The sequence below is a fragment of the Pyrgilauda ruficollis genome, unplaced genomic scaffold (assembly GCF_017590135.1).
Source record: "Pyrgilauda ruficollis isolate IOZ18807 unplaced genomic scaffold, ASM1759013v1 scaffold48, whole genome shotgun sequence".
NCBI lineage: Eukaryota > Metazoa > Chordata > Aves > Passeriformes > Passeridae > Pyrgilauda > Pyrgilauda ruficollis.
The window spans coordinates 1,061,024-1,080,196 of NW_024526377.1; the positions used below are offsets into that span (position 1 = coordinate 1,061,024).

At 47.7% G+C, this 19,173-nt stretch overlaps 1 protein-coding gene across 6 annotated transcripts in view; it reads right to left on the minus strand.

Annotated features, from left to right (window-relative positions):
- The window catches only part of PUM1 (pumilio RNA binding family member 1), a 75,987-nt gene that overhangs the window by 55,441 nt on the left and 1,373 nt on the right, over positions 1-19,173 (minus strand). For all 6 annotated transcript variants that reach the window (XM_041479304.1, XM_041479301.1, XM_041479303.1 and 3 more), the window contains exons 2-3: positions 16,015-16,388; positions 1,673-1,741 (exon numbers count right to left, since the gene is read on the minus strand). In XM_041479304.1, coding sequence (XP_041335238.1) covers positions 1,673-1,741; positions 16,015-16,377 — 432 coding nt within the window. In that variant the 5' untranslated portion in view covers positions 16,378-16,388. The remainder of the gene's footprint in view (positions 1-1,672; positions 1,742-16,014; positions 16,389-19,173) is intronic.

A 19,173-nucleotide genomic window follows, 5' to 3' on the forward strand; every position in this document is an offset into this window, starting at 1 on the left:
GTGGAACAGCCCAGTGACAAAAGGATGCCACTGCCAAAATTTTCTGCATCACAGTTACAAGAAGGGGAAAAAAATGAGTCATCACTGGGAAGCAAAGCTCCAAAACACAAATCCAAACTTGCTCCTCTCAGAAATGCCTAAATAAACCAAAAGCTGGGAGAACTCAGCATTTTTAGGAATTCCTTCAGGCGTTCCAGCTCTGTGACCTTGTGTCCTGACAAGCAAAGCGAGTGCTGTGCTCGCTGTGAACCTGCTCTCAGCCAGCCCAGGCTCTCCCTGGGAATGAACCTCCTGCCCAAATGAGGTGTCACAAACTCTTCTCCTCAGAACATTCCCACCCCCAGCATTCCAAAGGCAAGCTGCACATGGAGCACAGCAGCTGCTGTGCAGCAGCTTCAGGCAGGTTTTTAATGTCAGGTTTGCTCCTTTGAAATCGTTTTCACCTCCTCTTAGTCAGTAGTCTTGGGGTAAATTAATCCAACCTGGAGAAATGGATTTTCCTCTCAAGTCAAATCAAAATCCAAACCTGTACTACGGTTTTTCACAGAAGGAAAGGGGGAGAGAAGGAAGGAAAGGGGGAGAGAAAGAAGGAAAGGGGGAGAAGGAAGGCAGTGATGGAAAGCAGGGATGGAGGAAGAAACAGGGGAAGGAAGGAAGTCTTTGATCTGAGAGAGGGCACCTCCCTATGAATCCCACCTCATCACAGTTCTGGTTTGCTCTTTTCTCCAAAACAGCAACTTCAGGGTTCCAGGGGTTTTTGTTTTTTTACACCTGGCTCATGCACTGGGTAACAGACAGGACAGATTAAACATGGAGGAAATAAACTGGTCTGAGCTTGAGAGGAGCATCACACTTGCATCAAGCTGAGCTGTCACACATGAACATCCTCCTACCAGACATGATTTTCTCCTCTGTCCTTCCACAAGGGACTCACTAAAGGCAGAAGGAAACAGGCAAGGCAAAGAAGTCTTTCCATCCAGCTTGCAGGAACCTACAGGAACAAGCTACTCTTTCAGGTCACTCTAAAAACAGATAAATTCTCTCTTTTCCAAGAAAACCAGTGGCCATTTCCCCCCTAAATCCGCCATCTCCTTGCTGCTGTGAGAGATTAAATGAACTCTAGCTGGGGTTCTGTGAAGTTTCAGCTGCAGGCCCTGCTCTTATCCCTCCTGCAGCCCTGGCTCACCCTGCCCAGTTACTCCAAACCTTAAACACAGCCCTGGCCTTTCTGCAAGAGCCAAAAAAAGGTGGCCAGGACTGAAAACAGAGCAGCAGACAATGCCCCACAGCCCAACGAGGTCTGAGCTCAGTGAATCCCAAAATAAACTTGCTCCAAGGGTTGGGACACCTGTCCCCAGACAGATTTCAAGCTGTTGCTGTGCAGCCACTCTCTCCTGCTGGATGAGCCAGCAGGTGGAAGTTTAACTGTTCCTCCCTCTGAGATGGATTCCAGCCTGGCAGGTTTGGGGCCCGGCAGGTTTGGAGTTGGATCAACCACACACACACAACACACACACACACATACAGACACACACACATACAGACACACACATCTTGCAGGCAGAACGAAGAACCCTCAGCATCACAACTGTCCCAGCAGCCTCAAAAAGCTGCTATTTCATTCCTTCCCCCTCCCAAAACACAATTTTTTTTCTCCAGGACTCTCACTTACCTCTCCCATAGCCCGTCCCTCCAGAGCCAGCGCTTGGAAATCGTGATTCAGTTCATCCATGGAACGCACCTATTCACAGATGGGGGAGAAAAGGCCATCAGGAAATGCTTTTCTTTGCTGCTATTTTTATTATAATCACAGTTTATAGCCATTTTTCTGCTCCAGACTGAGAGTCTGTAACAAGGTTATGGAGCTCCAGAGTATGACTTACCTTTAACACTCCCAGCAGTTACAACATTGATATACTTTTGTTATTATACACACACATGTATTATTACACACTGATTTATTTCTGTGTGTTAGATTTATACATGCACAGGAAAGGAACAACCAGCAATTACTTTTAAGACACACAAAGCCTTAACACAACTGTCTCTGCTCATATTTCACAGCGGTTTCAGGTGAGAGAGTCAAGGCATGAGGAGCCAGCATCATTTCAGGTGGGAATCAAGGAAAATCTCCTGTATAAACCCAGCAAATTTACATCCAGGTTACACTGACACGAAGCAAAAAAAAACAACACTTTCATTTGATGAAAACTGAGTCATTTAGAGCGGAAAACTAAAGCATAAACTTGAAACTGCTGTATAAATAAAATGACAAAAGCATAGAACGGATCCACAAGGATGACCCAAGTCCAGCTCCTGGCCCTGCCCAGGCCCCCAGCAATCCCACCCTGGGCACCCTGAGCTGGAATATCCACAGGGATCACTAATCCAGCTCCTGGACCCCAACAATCCCACCCTGGGCATCCCTGGAGCTCTGGCAGCCTCGGGGCCGTGCCCATTCCCTGGGGAGCCTGGGCAGTGCCAGCACCCTCTGGGGGAAGAACCTTGCCCTGATCTCCAGCCTGAGCCTGGCCTGGTCCTGCTCCAGCTCCAGCCCTTCCCTGGCTGCTGTCCCTGTCCCAGAACAGGAATCAGTACCTGACATGGACTGGGTATGTTGAAACTGCAGGAAAACCCTTCTCCTGCTTCTCATTCCCAAATCTCAGCTGCTGAGCACACAGGAGGAAGCAAATTCAAAAAGAAACCCCAACTCTGGACTCGAGGCCAAAGCCCAGCAGCTGAGCCACGTGCTGGGACTGGAGCAGGTGACTGCTCTCCCCTGCCCCGCTCCAGTGTCCCAGCAGCCACAAACACCCCGCACAAGCAGCACAAACTCCCCTCCTACTCAGTGTTTACACACTCCCTGCAGCCCAGCAGGGCTGAGGCACCTCTGTGCTCAGCAGGGAGGAGTTGATAAAGCACTTTTAAATGAGCAATGCCCACACTGATCCAGGCTGCTTGCAGCAGCTGCAGGTTTACAGCAGGGTTTAGTCCTGCCTCTGCACACAGCCCTGCCAGGCCGAGGAAGGAGCTCAGCAATACCTGGTGGGTGAGTTACACGACCAAAAAAATCCCAAAAACTGTTAGATGCTCATGGCACACCAGTGACCAGCACTGTAATGTTACAATGCCATCACTGACCTTAACCATGACTTCTGATACTGCAGCACCACTTCCAGCAGAACCAAGACCTTGGGATTATGTTTTATTTCTGTTCTAAGATAATATTCTATAGATCTCATCTAAGACAATATTCTGTAGATCTCATCTAAGAATCAGACCTCCAGAAATCCCTTCCAGTCTAAATTCTTCTATTCTGTGGCTGTCATACTTTGCAAAAGATTAGTGGTATATTAGTTAATTATTTAATAGATATTTACATAATTTGCAAATTCTCAGGGGTCACTCAGAATCCCAGTTTAAAAATCAGGTTAAAAATCTCCTGTTACTGTATCTCAGTTATTTTCAGTTCTGCCTCAGCCTTGCCACCTTTTGCAGTGACATTTGTCACATGGGCCACCGACACCAAGTGAAACCCTTCTCAAAACTGCAGCTGACTTTCCTCCCCTGCCAGCTCCATCGCTGCTCTGCAGCTGACACAGCTCAGCTGCCTGGTGCCACACGAACGTCACTGGGACCAAATTCTTCCATGGAGCCCTTCATGCTGAACTCATGGAAAGTGCTGCAACATCCAGATGTGCCAAACCGCAAAATAAATGATTATTTCCATCAGACATCTCAGGAATGGAGAAGTAGCAGAGAGAGATTCAGGAGGTGATGTGAACTCACAGCTGCTGAAGTGATGTCCCAGCAAACCGCAGAAGCCATTGCAAAGGCTGCTCAGAGTGTGTCCAGCAGCTTCCCCAAAACAAACCATCTCCCAGGGGTGGGTGCTGAGCTGTAGGAACCTCAAAATAAAGCTGCTACAAAGATCCAATTTCCAGAAAATCCAAAAGGATATTAAGTGTTATTTTTACTTGATTTGGTTGACATGGAATCAAGGAATGGTTTGGGTAGGAAGGGACATTAAAGCTTCTCCAGTGCCACCCTTGCCATGGCAGGGACACTTCCTACTGTCCCAGATTGCTCCAAGCCCTGCCCAACCTAGCTTTGGACACTGCCAGGGGCAGCCACAGCTGCTCTGGGAATTCTATCCCAGCCCCTCTCCACCCTCCCAGGGAATAATTTCTCCCACATATCCAATTTAAACCTATTCTCTGTCAGTTTGAAGCCATCTTCCTCTGTCACCCCAGGCTTGTGTCAATAGTCCCTTCTCCATTTCTCCTTGCAGGCACTGGAAGGCCACAATGGGATCACCCCAAGCCTTCTCTTTTCCAGGCTGAACAATCCCAATTCTCTCAGCAGAGGTGCTCCAGCCCTGCAGATGACTTGTGGCTCCTGGACTCACTCCAACAGGACAATGGCACAGGAGAAACAGGCTGTCCCCATCCCCTTCCCCAGTATCCCTTACGCCAGCCATGATGAAAAGCAGAAAATAAAAACTGCCTTCTCTATCAGCTACCAGATGTGAGGAAATGAAGAAATTATTCATTCAGAGATATTTCACATCCCTTATCATCGCTCTTTCAAGAATCCTAACAAATATGGATAAAAGCATTTTCTAAATTGGGTCTTTGTGCCTGACTTTGGCCACTCTGAACTCAAAGTGTCCATAAACAGCAATTCTCCAGCTCTTTCCCTCAGTCACACACACAGTTTCTTTACCCTCATTGATCATTGGATCTATTTATTTGATTTTCAAAGACTGCACCCAAAAGATCCTTTTCCCATTTCTCAGCAGCTATAATGTTAAACAGCAACACATTTTCACCTCATTGCACACAAATATCACAGGGCTCCTTCATTTTCCTTCCACAAAGAACAGTGTCTGAAACAAAAGAACACAAAGCCAAAGCCATGACTTCCAACACCTCTGCATTCCAGAAGTCAGGGATTCCTCTGGAATGCCCTTTAAATAATAGAGCTGATCTTCCACCTCATCAGGATCTGTTCTTGTTACTGATCCCAGGGCTCTGAGGAGCACAGAGCAGAGCCAGGGTGGTGTAAACGCAAGAAACAAGGAGGTCCAGAGACAGAACTTCTCCCCAGATGAGCACTGACGCCGATTGGATTTGATTACCAGAAAATGTGGCTCACCACTGAAGCAGAGATTTGAAAGAAATCCAGAAGACAACGCCAGGATCAATCGGCTGCATGAGGGAGTGATGCCCTGACACCTGGAGCTGATGTGATATCCCGGGAGGGAGAGGTGACCCCCACAAACTTCAGGAATCAGGAATCACGCAAGGAGAGGGCAGCTGGAGTCCCAATCCCTTGGGAAGTGAACCTGACTCCCACTGCTCTCAGCCAGCAGCACCCCAGGCTGCCCCCTGCTCCAGCCTGCTCCAGGCAGGCTGTGCCTCTGGGAAGGGATGCAGAGTGCACATCCTCACAGGAGCCAGCTGCTGCCTTCCCGAGGACGAGAACTACTCCCTCCTGCTCACACACACCATGGAACCCCACTGCACAAAATGAAGGTTCTGGACACGAGCACCTTGTTCATTGCACAAGAATATTCCTCTCCTCGTCACTGAACGTGTGGATGCACTCAGGAATTATGTAAATCTCATTCAAGAAGAACGATTTCCACACACTAATACAGGAATGTGTGTCACTGTAACACACTCCAGCTCCGGCCACTCCACTGACTCAGATACCATCCCCTGCCTGCCCCCCCAGCAGTGGCAGCACAGGGACAGTCACTGCCCTGCTCCCGCTGGTCACACTGCTGCTGACACAGCCCAGGTGGCAGCAGCCTTTGGCACACCTGGGCACAGCTGGTCCATGTTCACAATGTCACCAGCACCCCCAGGGCCTTCCCCAGCTTTCCAGGCTCTGCCCAGCCTAGAGCTGCTGGGGGTTGTGGTGACCCACAGGCAGGACACTGCATTTCACCCTACTGATCCTCTCAACCCCCTTGGCCTGGCACCGGTGCTCCAGGGACCTTTCACAACTCCAGACACCGCAGATACCCAATCCTACTCCAGGAGGACAAAAAGCATGGAATGCTTTCAGCTCTCCTGTACCACAGACTGCAACAGTTCAAACCCATTTCTCCCGTGGTCAATGGCCACTTCACACCTCACGAGCTGCAGAGCAGCCTCTCAGCAGCTCTGAATCATTCCAGCCCCCCAAGCAGCTCATTCGTGTCAGGCAGCCACCTCACACAGGACAACTGCACTTTCTTTCCTTTTAAGTAAGACTAGACAGCCTCAGCATCGCAAAACTCAGTGACAACAACTTAGAAGCAAATGTTTTCCTTGTCCCAAAGCTACCCAGACACCAGCCCCTGTCCGCGTCTGGAACACTTCTGAAGGGATGGAGCTGTACCAAACAGGCACAAAGCACAATTCCAGCAGGGAGGTGGGGATGTTCTGTGTGCTGGGACCTGCTGCTCACCCACCACCACACAAACCCAGGCAGACACTTTTCCCTGTCTCTAAGCCCCTTGAACACACCCCATCACGGATTTAAGTTTTCCAAGTTATCTTGTGCAGAAGAGCAAAGACTCAGATGCTCATCACAGACATCACCAAAGATCCACAGGTCTGGATCACCCTGGAGAGTGAGAGTGGAGGAACAACCCACACACAGGGACTGGGACCGAGCCCCTCCTGCCCCAGCTCCAACACTGCACCCCAAACCGGGCTCTGGTGTCCCCTGGGGTAAAAAACTGCAACACAGCAAAGGGGTCATAGAGATCTTCCAGGGCTGGAGCTCCTCTGGAGCCAGGCTGGAAGAGCTGGGGGTGTTGCCCTGGAGAGGAGAAGGCTCCAGGGAGAGCTCAGAGCCCTTGCAGGGCCTGAAGGGGCTCCAGGAGAGCTGCAGGGGGACTGGGGACAAGGATGGAGGGACAGGACACAGGGAATGGCTCTCACTGCCAGAGGGCAGGAATGGATGGGATCTTGGGAATTGGGAATTGTTCCCTGGCAGGGTGGGGAGGGGCTGGGCTGGAATTGCCAGAGCAGCTGGGGCTGCCCCTGGATCCCTGGCAGTGCCCAAGGCCAGGCTGGAGCACCTGGGACAGTGGGAGGTGTCCCTGCCATGGCACGGGTGGGATGGGCTGAGCTTTAAGGTCCCTTCAGAACCAAACCACACAGGATTCCATGGAATCACAGAATGCCAGATTCCCAAACCTGCAGCAGCCCCAGAGCCCAGCTCCTGCCAGGAGCCAGGGCACTGCTGGTGCTGCAAACTCCAGCTCATTGGCCCCAGCAAAGCCAGGCCCCGGGGAATGGCACTTGTCAAAAGGGATTCTGCACTCAGGTCAATTAACAGCAGCCAGGGCCCCAAACTGTCCTTCTGATTACTAAACACTGAGCTGAAGCACCAACAAATTAGCATGAAAACAACAGGGAATTTACCTTGCAGATTTCCAGGACTGTATTTTTTATTCTAGAATAATCCAGGGGGGTTTTACATGCCCTGAGAGCAACCAGCAAAGCATGTGAATTGTAATTTTAGGTAAATATTAATGTCAACAGACTGTGTTAATACTGCACCTTATATTAAGCAAATATGGTTGCTAAAATGACCTTTACATATAAATTCCAAGTGCAGGGTTGTATCACATTTCAGGTATCCCAGGGGATTGTACACCAGTTTTTTATATATTAAGGAATCCTCATTTATGTAGAATTTACATTCACCTGGGCAGACAGGCAGCCAAACTATCCAAGGCTAAATTTCACTCTCAACCCCAAAGGATTCTTTTTCTTTCTCCTTATCCAAGAGATGTTTCCCAGGAAGAAAAAGGCAAGTGGAATTAAACAAAGGAATAAAACAGTCTGGCATACAGGAGGAAAAAAACCCCAGAAAACTAACTAGAAACTCCTTTGGAGAAAAAGAATCTAAAAAATAATTGCTAGTAAATATTTGAGCTAAGAAATATTCTAGTGATGATCTGAACTGTCTCTAAAAGTGCACTGTGAAGCTGGATTTATGAGTTTTTATTTTTTTAGGCTGAACATTAAATAGATCAAATACCTGTATTTACTGGGCATAGCAGTGACTGAAGAGGGTTTAAATGATCTGTTTCTACTTAGCCAATTCTCTTAGAGGGGAACCAAAGCAAACCTCTGCCAGCCCCAGCTCTCCAGGTTCCCATTCCCACCCCCTGCTCCTCACCTGGCCCCATTCCCTTCTCCCAGCCCTTCCTCAGCCCAGGATCCACCTTCCCCCCATCACACTGGAGCATTTGTTCTCCCCAGTTCCCCTCCTGGCCAGGAGGGATCTGCTCCAGGATGGGCCCTGCAAAGCCAGGAACTCCTGAAGCTGGAACATGCAAATGGATCATTTCAATATTCCTTTGATCTGCACTAAATTACAGGGCCCAGTGCTGCCCTCAGCCCTGCAAACCAGCCCCAGGGAATCCCACAGATACTTCCACAGGGAATTCTGGGCTGAGCTCCTCTTTGCCACCCTGGCAAACAAAGGCATGGCAAGGGATGGGTGCTGGGACCACAAATCGTGGGAAGGACTCTCCTGCTGCTGGCTGAGCTCTTGGAGGGCCTGAGGAGCCTCCCAGGATTTCAGTTCTGCTGGGGGATCTCTCTTGTTTTGCTCCTCCACTGCTGCAGAGGAATGTGGGAAATGATATCGTTATTATATTTCTCTGCAGAGACAAATGTCCTGATTTCTCAGCTCTAAGATCCCAGAATTCCAGACTGATTTGGGGTGGAAAGGACCTTAAAGCCCATCTCATTCCACCCCTGCCATGGGCAGGATCTCCTCCCACTGTCCCAGGCTGTTCCAATCTCGTTCCAACCTGGAAGATCCAACAGCATTTGTTTTGTTTGTGAGAAAACAAGATGAGATTCCAAGTCCTCCCTATTTGTACATGCCAGGTGCTTACCTAGAGCACCTCCAGAGTGTGATTATTCCTTGAATATTTATTTTTAACTCCTGTACATTCTGCAAGTGGGAATGCAACATTTCCATCCATTTGGCCTCTGTATTTTAAGTCTTGCTCAATTTGCAATTAAAAAACAAAACAAAACAAAACAACCTCCAACCAAACACTTCTCTAGTAAAACATCTCTCAAAAAAAGGCAACATTACTACAGGAACACCAGAATTGAGACAAGTGAAGAATAAAAATCATCAATACCAAGAAACATCCTTAGAATGGAGAGGAGAAAACCAAAAACTACAGCTGAATACTATGATTTATATACTCACAATTGTTAAAACTCTTTAAATGAACTAAAGGTTTACAAATTTCAGATGGAAACAAATCCTCCTTCAGCTGGGGGAGGCTGCTTGAGTTTGAACAGCTCACACAGGAGGTTATTTCAAAAATGCCAGATCTGAGTGCAGTCAGACAATTCACAGCATCCAGGAGAGGGGAAATGCATTCCCCAGCTGACAGCAAGGAAAGCATCACACTCCACAACAGGTTTGCACAGACAGCCAGAGCCAGGGTTAAAATACCTTCTTCCATCAACTGATTACTGCCCTATTTTTAGCCTTCTCCCATAACAATAGTGGGTAAAGAAAGAATGTGAAGTCACAAGTATTAGACAGGATTAGGTGGTTTAACTACTATTTTTGTAGTAAAGGGTTCATGGTTAGAATTGCTACTACCATTAGCACTGGAAGCAAAAAGCCATTGAAATTGCAGATTGGCTAATGCCTTCCCTGGCATGGGGCCAGGCTGATTAATGATTCAGGGGACAGAAATAACTGCAGCAAAGGCAGCCTTGCAGAGGGGCTCTCCTTCCTTAGCTAATTATGTTTTCCCTCCCATTTTATCCACCCAGGGAAGCGCTTCATTAATGTGGAATTTAGGTTACCCTGCCATGTCTCAGGCACATATTGGGGTGCAGGATTCAAAAATACTGGATTAGGGAAGAAACAACCTTAATTTTGTGCTGCTGGAGCTGGCAATACCTTGGGAAAACCATCTTCTGCACCCCAGGTGTGTGCCTGGATCCGTGGGTTTGCACAAGAGCTTGGGGCCATGCTAAGATCTGACCTTGGGGGGCTTTTCCTTTTACTCCCAGCCCTATTCTGACCTTCCCAGGTTTAAATTCAGAGGGAAAAAGATGTGGAGAAGGGATGCAGCAATGTTTAATTGCACTGCCAAGGCACCTCTGTCGGAACAGATGAGAGTGGCGTCAAACCACCGTGACAGAGACTCACTGAGGGTTTACCAACAGTCGAGTTTACCCCAGAATGAAAGTCTGAACAGGGCAAGAACCAAAGACAGATGTTCCCAATAAAAACAACTGCCCTGGAACAGAAGTTAGCCCTAACAAAGGCAGGAGTAACAGGAGAGCTGAGAGCAGCTCCTTGCCGGGAGGGAGCAGCATCACATGGCAGCAGCACAAAGGAGCATTTGTTCAGCCTGACATCAGCACTCAGGGAAAACAGCCTGGCAATCATCCCTGATACACCTAAGAGGGAATTCTCTGAGCCAGGCAGGCCAGAGACAATGCTCTGCAACAGCTCTTTACTACAATGCTCTGCAACAGCTCTTCATCGAGGAGATTTCTGATCAGCAGCTGGAATTTGTAGCAGTTCAAGACGAACAGGCGACTGGGGATGGATTGGGGTGGCTGGGGAGGGATTGTGGGGCTCAGGTCCACTGTAAAGCTTCACGTATTTACAAAAATGCTCCCAGGATCACAACCTGCTCTGCAGAAGCACAAGGAGGTCACAGCAACTCTGCAAACCACAAATGAGCTGCTAAGGGGAGAGCAAAGTTGGGAAGAGGGGAGGAGAAAACAAGCAGGACAAGTTCTGTAATAAACCTCTTTTCAAAGCACACTCATACAAGATATCCACCGAATTACCTGAAGTCTTCTGGAAGCACTGAATTTGTGAATTCAGTAATGTGAAAGCGTTTTTGCTCTTCCTGAGTGAGCACCATGACAAGGAAGCAGAGCAGAACAGTAACAACCACAGAGAAATCCCAACACTGGGTCACTTGGGCAAGCCCAACTGGACAATCTTGCAGAATGGACAATCTTGCAGATTATCTGCAGCTGCCCATGAGGAACAATAAAATCCATGGATTTGGAGGAAACAGAGTCTGAAATATCCAACTAAGCCAATCTACTCGTCCTCCTTCTGCCTCAGGAGAAATTTTCAAGGAGCAACACAAAGTAGAAAACCAAATTAAATGTTCCAGTTCCCCTCCCAAGCTACCCCTCCACTATGGAGAAATCTCTGTGAAACAGATCAGTCAAACCAGACATTTCATTTCAGCAAGGAATTATGTTTCAAATTACCTGGGTATCAAATTAGCACAGCCTTTTTACTGTCAGGGAAAGGAAAGCCCTGAGCAGTTCACTGGGACACAAGGAAGTTCCCACGAAAACTCAACAGGTTTAATGAAACAGAGGTCAGAAACCACCTTCCAGAGCTGAGCCACAGGTGCTGTCACATGGTTTGTGTGACAAGGGACTCACTCCATGCCTTCAACCCCAGCACAGACAATACATTCAATTATTTGGAGCACATACCCACAGGCACATCAGAAATCACTGAATGGTTTGGGTTGGAAGAAACCCCAAATCCCAGCTCATTCCATCCCTGCCGTGGGCAGGGACACCTTCCACTGTTCCAGGTTGCTCCAACCTGGCCTTGGACGCTTCCAGGGATGGGGCAAAATCTCTGTCCTAAGGAGTTAAGCATCACTTAGCCAGGATTTCCCTTTGGAAGAACAAACACCAGGGCTGCCTTTGCTTCCAGGACCTTTTTAGAGGCTCTTGCCACAACTTTCAGGCAAGCTCTGGCCACAGTTACTGCCAGCAGTACCCAGCATTGCCAAATGTGCTCAGATCCAGCTGCTCCCAGGGCAGGAAGGAGCCTGGCTGGAGGAGCCGTGCCCCACGAGGGCAGCTGCCAGAATTATCTCCTGCCTTTGCCTGAATCCAGCTCCCAGTGAAGAACTCACATGGTCACACTGCCAAAAGGCAAAACTGAGCAGAAACCCCAGTCCCAGCCCTGTTGTGCTGACTATTCTTCACCAACTCCATGTGAAAAATTCCCCACATTCAACAAGACCATCCCTGCAGAGTTCTATTGTCTCCAATTATTAATTAAACATGCTCTGAGAGAAAGCAAATGCCTCAAATCATTTGCTTCTACCAAGCAACTCCCACACTACCCGAGTGCAATTCCAACAGTCTAAGCATATCCAGTGACTGCAATTCCAGAGGGACACCACCAGAGAACTCTCCCTTCACTCCGGTTCAAGCACACACACGCACGAGCCACAGGAGACCCCAGCCAAGAAAACCCAGCCAATTTTCCTAAAAACCTGCTCAGTGTTGATAACTTGTCTCAGCTGAATATCCCAAGTGTCTTTTCACCGCCTTCAGGAGCAGCAGAGGCTGTCTGGGTTTGTGAGGAGATCTGTGCAACCTTTCATAACCAAGGCAGACCCAACCCGGGCCCTTCCTCACCTGGAGCCATCCTGTGCCCTCCCTCCAACGATGTCCTGATCCCTGCCCGTGGTTTCTGCAGGATAAACAGCACACAAACACTCTCCAGCAGTCAGGGGAACGCTCTACCCAACACCAACAGGCATCAGACAGCCTAAACCTGCTCACTCCAACATTAAAATTACTGGGGACCCTGGACCTCAGCCTCATCCTGCTGCTTTTTATGAATAAAAAGAGAAAAATGTCCAGTTTAGTGTCTTCCATGGAAGTTTGGTGATTAAGGATTTGGAGCTGCAAACAGCTGGGATTTTGCTCAGGAGATCTGAGAGACCACATTAGGAAATCAAAAGTCTGATTCCAGCATCTTCAGTGTCTGCAGGGACAAAGAAAATCTTGCAACACAAGTTTTTTTTTGTGTGGATTTCAGGTGAAGCTTTGACACCTAAATTTGTGAAATGACAGGGCCATCTTTAATTGCTTCATTTTATATAAAAACCTGGCCCCAAACACACCTTCCAGAGGAGACGGGGAAAATGCAACAGGAAAAGAAAGTTTCTAAGCAAAACACAAACAGACACAGCATTTTCCTGCTGCTCACAAGGAGAGGATACCACCAGGAAGGAGCTTCTTTCCCCACTTCCTTGGGAGAAACTTTTCCTTAAGCCATCCCTGCTAAAGCCACTCTCAGCCCAATTCCCAGAAATGCCAGGAGGGAAAGTGACCAGGAGGAACAGCACAACGAAACCCAAGGAAAATCAGGATATTGCAGCTCAGTTGTGACTCACAGCACTCCTGGCTGTTTAACACCACCATGAAATGTCATCACTTGGTAAAAGCCACTGCAGTGTTATCACCAACAGACACACGTTTGTCTACACACGCAACAAAAAGAATCTGGGATTCAACAATTAAAATCTTTCTACCTTTAATTACGACCTCCCAGGCTCTAGGCAGACATTAACCTATATTAACTGATAATTATTTTTTTTCGGACTTCCCATTATCTTTTAGCTACTGAGTTTCCTAACCAGTCTTTAAGGCTGGGCCCTCACTGAACCATCTCTGAAAGTCTAAAATGAAAAGTACAGTAATAAAAGTGCATCCATAAGAAACAGAGTCAGAAGACATCCCTAATGATTCCCTGCCTCCCTGCATTTCCCAGCACTTCCTTCCACTTCTGTTCTTGCAGGCCAAATTCAATTCTACCCCAGCTAAACCCGAACTGAATTAAATCATTTTGCATGCCTAAGATTAGTCCTTGCTCCAAGGAATTTATAATTTAAGCAGCAGATGTGGAGGTGGCCAAGAAGTCAAGAAGAATGGCAGTGCTAGGATTACACATATCCTGCATTCTGCTTCCCAGGAGTAAAACCCTGAGGCAAGCAGAGAACCATGGAAAAAGATGGATGGAGCACCAAACTCTGACAAAAGTGCCCATCAATCACTGGGGCACCCAGTATTGAACAAGACAGAGTGCCCCACCTCAGAGCTGACCTGGAAGAAATTACAGACACAAAGACTGGTTTGGAGATGAGCACTGAATGCAAAAACATTGCAACTACGGCTGTACCTCATTTATCAGAGTGTAGAAGCCAGCAGGAAGCAGAACAGATAAAAACCCCAATGTTAATTCTGGCCTGGTGGGTATTTCCTGAGCCTCAGCTCACGGAACTCACAGGGGAAACTGAGAGCATCACACAGAATCATCTGTGAGCTCCATCCTGCAGGTCTGATCTGTCCACACAACCTTCTCACCACTGTCCTGCTGCCAGACAACACAGGAACTGGATTTGAAAAGTTCATTTAGACTAGCATAAGTTAATGAGCTTTCCTTTCATTAAGTGGTTTATTTATTAGGATCATTTCATTCCACAAGTTACTGAAGAAAATCAAGCTGAGCAACACTTCTGCTGACAACAGGACAAGCCTCTGGATCAGGCAGGATTCTTTTGTTTGAGTGAAAGTTTAAGTCCTTCCATTATTAAATAAATAAAAGTACAAATACCAGCAGAGTTTTTAATGACTGCAAGCTTGGAGTGCCCTGTCCCCACGCCCCTTATCTCCAGTGAGTTTTATTGTCTTTGCTTTCAGGGATTTGCAGTAAAAGGAGGATGAAAGTGTGAGCTGGAGGAAAAGAGGATTGAGAATTTATGACATCATTTTAATTCATGAAGTCATCTTGCCACAAAATGCCCAAACAATAGCAGGCCCTGCCCAGGCATCTCCACCCCTCCATGGCTGCTTTGATTTGAAAAACCTACAAGTTTGCAGGAAGAAATCCTTGCTTATAGTTTCTTTCAGAACTTAAAATATTAAGATCTCTGGCACTGATTTCTCTTGAATCAAGTTTTACAGTTAGTGACTAAAAACTTGGATAATAAACAGAAAAATTACATCTGTTTCAATGCAGTTATTTCTTCTGAATTGATACCTAAATACTAAATTTCTGCATAAGGGAATAACAACAATATTTTTCTAGCTCTTTAGCTCATATTGCAGTATTTTATGTGATTTTTCTTCCAGAACAAATTAACAGGGCACTTGGGTTTATTTCTTTGTTGATGTACACACTGCCTTCAGTGAGGCTGCAAAATTCCCTGCAATGTTTGCTTTTAAATGCTCTGGTTGGCAACACATCCCCTGGGGAGGCACAGCAGAGGAGCCAGGGCTTGGCCGCTTTGATTCCAGAAACTGGAGGCAGGAGATGTTCACAAAGGTTGCAAAAGCTTTGCGTCTGCTGCCCTGGCAATATTTGTGGGGATCATTCTGCTTTAAAATGTGCTTACACTTGGGTTCTGCTGCCTCGGAGAGGAAGCACTCATGTCTTTGATGAGTGAGCTACAGGTCACAGACAGAGTGGAGTGAGTCAGCCACTCATTTAACTGCAGCACAAGTGACAATGCAACTGCTGAAAAGACTTCTAGTAAACACCACTAGCACACAGCCTGGCCCACCACCCCTCTAGAGACTGAGTGGCTCTAAGAAGTTCCTAAAACCACTGCTTGGTGACACTCTTAAGGCTGCTCTTCTCAGTTCAGCTACACACATCATCACCACCTTCCCCTGTACACGATAACCAGAAAAACCCAACCCCAAAGCAAAGAAATCCAGTCAAACATACCACCAGCAACTTCCACTCCTATGTTTTCCAATATCGGGAATGGTAAAAGCCCAACCTACATGCATTGGCAGTTTTGTAATACCATTACATAAGAATTATTTAACTACAGCAACAGATTTGAAAAGCAGCAGCAACAGCAGTCACGGCTATGCTGGTTCACACATCAGAAAAAAAAAAAATCAATAAAGGGAGTGATGAATTTTGTAAACATGCATTCGACTGTCACAGGGAGCGCATTGGGATTTGGGATTTCAACAACCCTCAAGAGCAGAAACCTTTCAACTCAGAGCCACCAGGGCTCTGCCACCCTGAAAAGCGAAAACAAACAGCACCAGTGCTGCCACTCCAGCAGAACCAGCTCCAGCTTTAGAAGAGCACCATGAAAAGCATCTCTGAGAAGGCTGCAGGGTTGACTTGGGAAAGCTGGGAGTGGTTTTCTACCTGATGCTCTGCATGGATGTTGTCCCCGGTGGGCCAGCGGTGTTTGCTGTTGTTGTAGCCGCCGCCGCCGCTGCCTCCTCCCCCGAGCTGCTCCCCGTGCTGCCTCTGGAAGAAATAATCCACCATGGCGTCGTCCTGGGAGCGCCCCGCCACTCCTATGGATCCGGGCACGGGGCTGGAGTGTGTCCCTGCTGCAAGGGCCTGGTTTGCAGCTGGCTGTGGCTGAGCCTGCGAGCCTGTGCCAGATGTCAGTACCACAGGCATGGTGGGGTTGGCTGTGTCTTGAGCGTGCTGCTTCAGGTGGGGGCTGAACGAGTCCTGCCACAGAACTGCTTTTCTCTTCAAAACGCACGCTACGCTCATTCCACCAACACCTGCAGGGGGACATGGGGGAAAGAGAGGGGAAAGAGACATGAAATCCTCCCAGCTGCAGCTTTGAACATTAAATAACACATCCATCTTGTGACTGGCAGGGGAATATCGCTGTGGCAAAAGTGACTCCTCCAACACACACTGGCTCCATGAACCCATTAGCTAGAACAGCACTGAAAACAAACAGAGATCCCACCAAAAAGGCACAGAGATCCCACGAGAACACGCACAGATCCCACCGAGAACGCGCACAGATCCCACTTTCTGTGCTGCACGGGCTTAACAGGACGTACAGGATGCCCACGAAGCAGCAGCACAATGGCAATTCCTGCCAGGGACAACACACTGACTGGAAAACTCCTGGGAAAAAGCCCCCAAAAAACCCACGGAAGGCAGTGACACCACAACCTGCTGTGCCCATCTACACCAGGCACAAGAGGCCTGGTCCCCCATCTATATAAACACTCAAGGCCCCCTGTATCCCACTGTATCCCAAAGTACTCCCTCAGTCACGCAAAGCAGCAAAGCAACAGTTTGCTTTGGTTTTTGTTTTTCAATGCAAACTGAAAATCCTGGATTTCGTACAGTTCATGGAGCCCAAATACAGCGTGTGCCCTCCCTGCTTACTCAGGAGCTGTGCTCAGGAGTCAGTAAAACCCATGGACAAGCTTTATGGAATTCCCTGGAGAAAGAACAGCAAACCTGGGACCTGGACTCTCAGCAGAACTTTCCAGAGAAGGCACAGCCAGCACTGCTGGTCCTGCTGTTGATGGCACCGGGGGAAATCTGTACAACTCCAACACACTTTCAGTGCCCAGAGCACTGACCACCCCAATAAAATACCCCATTAAAGAAATACCCCATATGTTTTGCACACATCCAAGTGACCTGCAAGCTGGAGGAAAGCCTGCAGATTAAGCTGACAGCAACTCACTAATTTCCTATTCCCCAGATATTTTGATAACATTCCAGCAGCACAAAACCACAGAAGTTTGTTTGTTATTTTAAGGCAGGACTATCAGAGCAATAGAGACACTACAGGTGTGAACAGCAAAATGTTTTCCCCCCATTACGTAACACTCACACAAGCCAAATTCATTTTTAAAGGCATGGGATAGTCTGAATTCATCTCCACTAAAAAGATCAACAGTTTATGACTTGAGGTACCTAAGTGCAGCCCCGCAGAGAGTTCTGAGGATGAAATCGGGGTGGTGGAGCCCTGAGAAGCTCCTGGCAGAGCAACCCCAGGATGTTCCACTGCTGTACCTTGGTGGCCGCGGAGCTTGGCCCTGCTCCTGCCAGCGGCTCCGAGGGCCTGAAAGGCGGCTCTATTCCCTCCCTGCTCCCTGTAGTAGCCCTGAACAACACTCTACTACAAACAACTTCCAAGAACAATTTACTAATGGTGGGGAGACCAAAATAAAAAAATCTGAGTCCCATCTTTGATCAGACTTTGTCAGGTTTGCCCCACGAGTCGAGCATGGGATTAATACTGAGAGGAAAATGACTCTGAAAACTGCAGAGATCAGGTTGTTTTAATTGCACCTCCAACATAATTCGGTGCTGCACAAAGCCCCCAGGGCCACTCTGCAGGGCTTTTTATACACTCACAACTTAAATACCAGGGACATCCAACAGGACTCACTCCTCCAGCTTTCAAAGAGTCTGGAAATCACCACCTTCCACACATACTTGAAAAAACACTGAAAACACGATATGACTAAATCTTGACTGATTTTAAGACTACAATTCAGTTTAATGGCATTTTCCTCTTAATTCCCCTTTAGCAAACAATATCAAAATCCTTCAGTAATACCACATAAAGCACTCAAGGTCCTCTATGCAAAAAGAACAAAAAAAATTAAGTAATTCATGGTAAGAAATTTATTTATCATCAAATTGAGGTGTGTATTAGCTGCAGCAATGAAATCTGAGCAGCCCCTTGAAAGGAAGTTACAAGTTATCTCACGGCAGACTGTAAAAAAAAAACCAAACAAACAAAGGAAGATACTATGAATCCCCACCAAAAAATTTCCAGTATCTATAGATTGTGACAAGCCCTTTTACAGTAAGAAACAAGGTACAAAGTCGCACTGCCACAGTCTTTGCTCCTTCAAAAGGCTGCGGATCCCTCTGCCCACATACGCTAATTAATTTCTGAGTTAATAAAGCTGTTATCTTAAAAATCAGGAGGGTCCAGAAAATCTCAGTCAATGGATTAAGGAGAGGCTGCTCCCAGGCGCTTCCTCTTTGGGCTGCTCCAAACACGAGCGGAAAACTTGGCAAAGGCGACATTTTGCAAGGGAGCAAAGGGGAAGGGAGCATTGTGGGTAGTTCAAGTTTAATTCCAAGCCGTGTTTTTATGGGAATGCCGCGATCTAGGCAGCAGCGGGACAGCTGAATCCTGTCATTCAAAGCTGCCGGAGCGCCGGGAATACGGGCAGCCACCTACACAGGCAAAGCCGCAGCTGCTCAGGGCCTCCAGAGCCTCTTGCATTCCCAAACTCTTCTTAAACACAGAGGATCAACTTTTCCAAGGTGAAACCCCGGGTTGGCAAACAAAGGCTTCCACGCTGCTCCACCGCGCTCAGGGCAGGCGGCTCTGCTCTTCCCTGGGTGAAAACACGGCGTGGAAACGAGCTGCTCCGTGTTGTCACTGCAGGCAGGATACTGCAGATTATGGGACGTTCCACAAACAACAAAAAACTTCGGAGGAATCTCCCTGAGAGTTTGAAGTACCGGTGGTGACAACACTAAATAAAGGAGCTTTAGTCCACACAGAGCGCG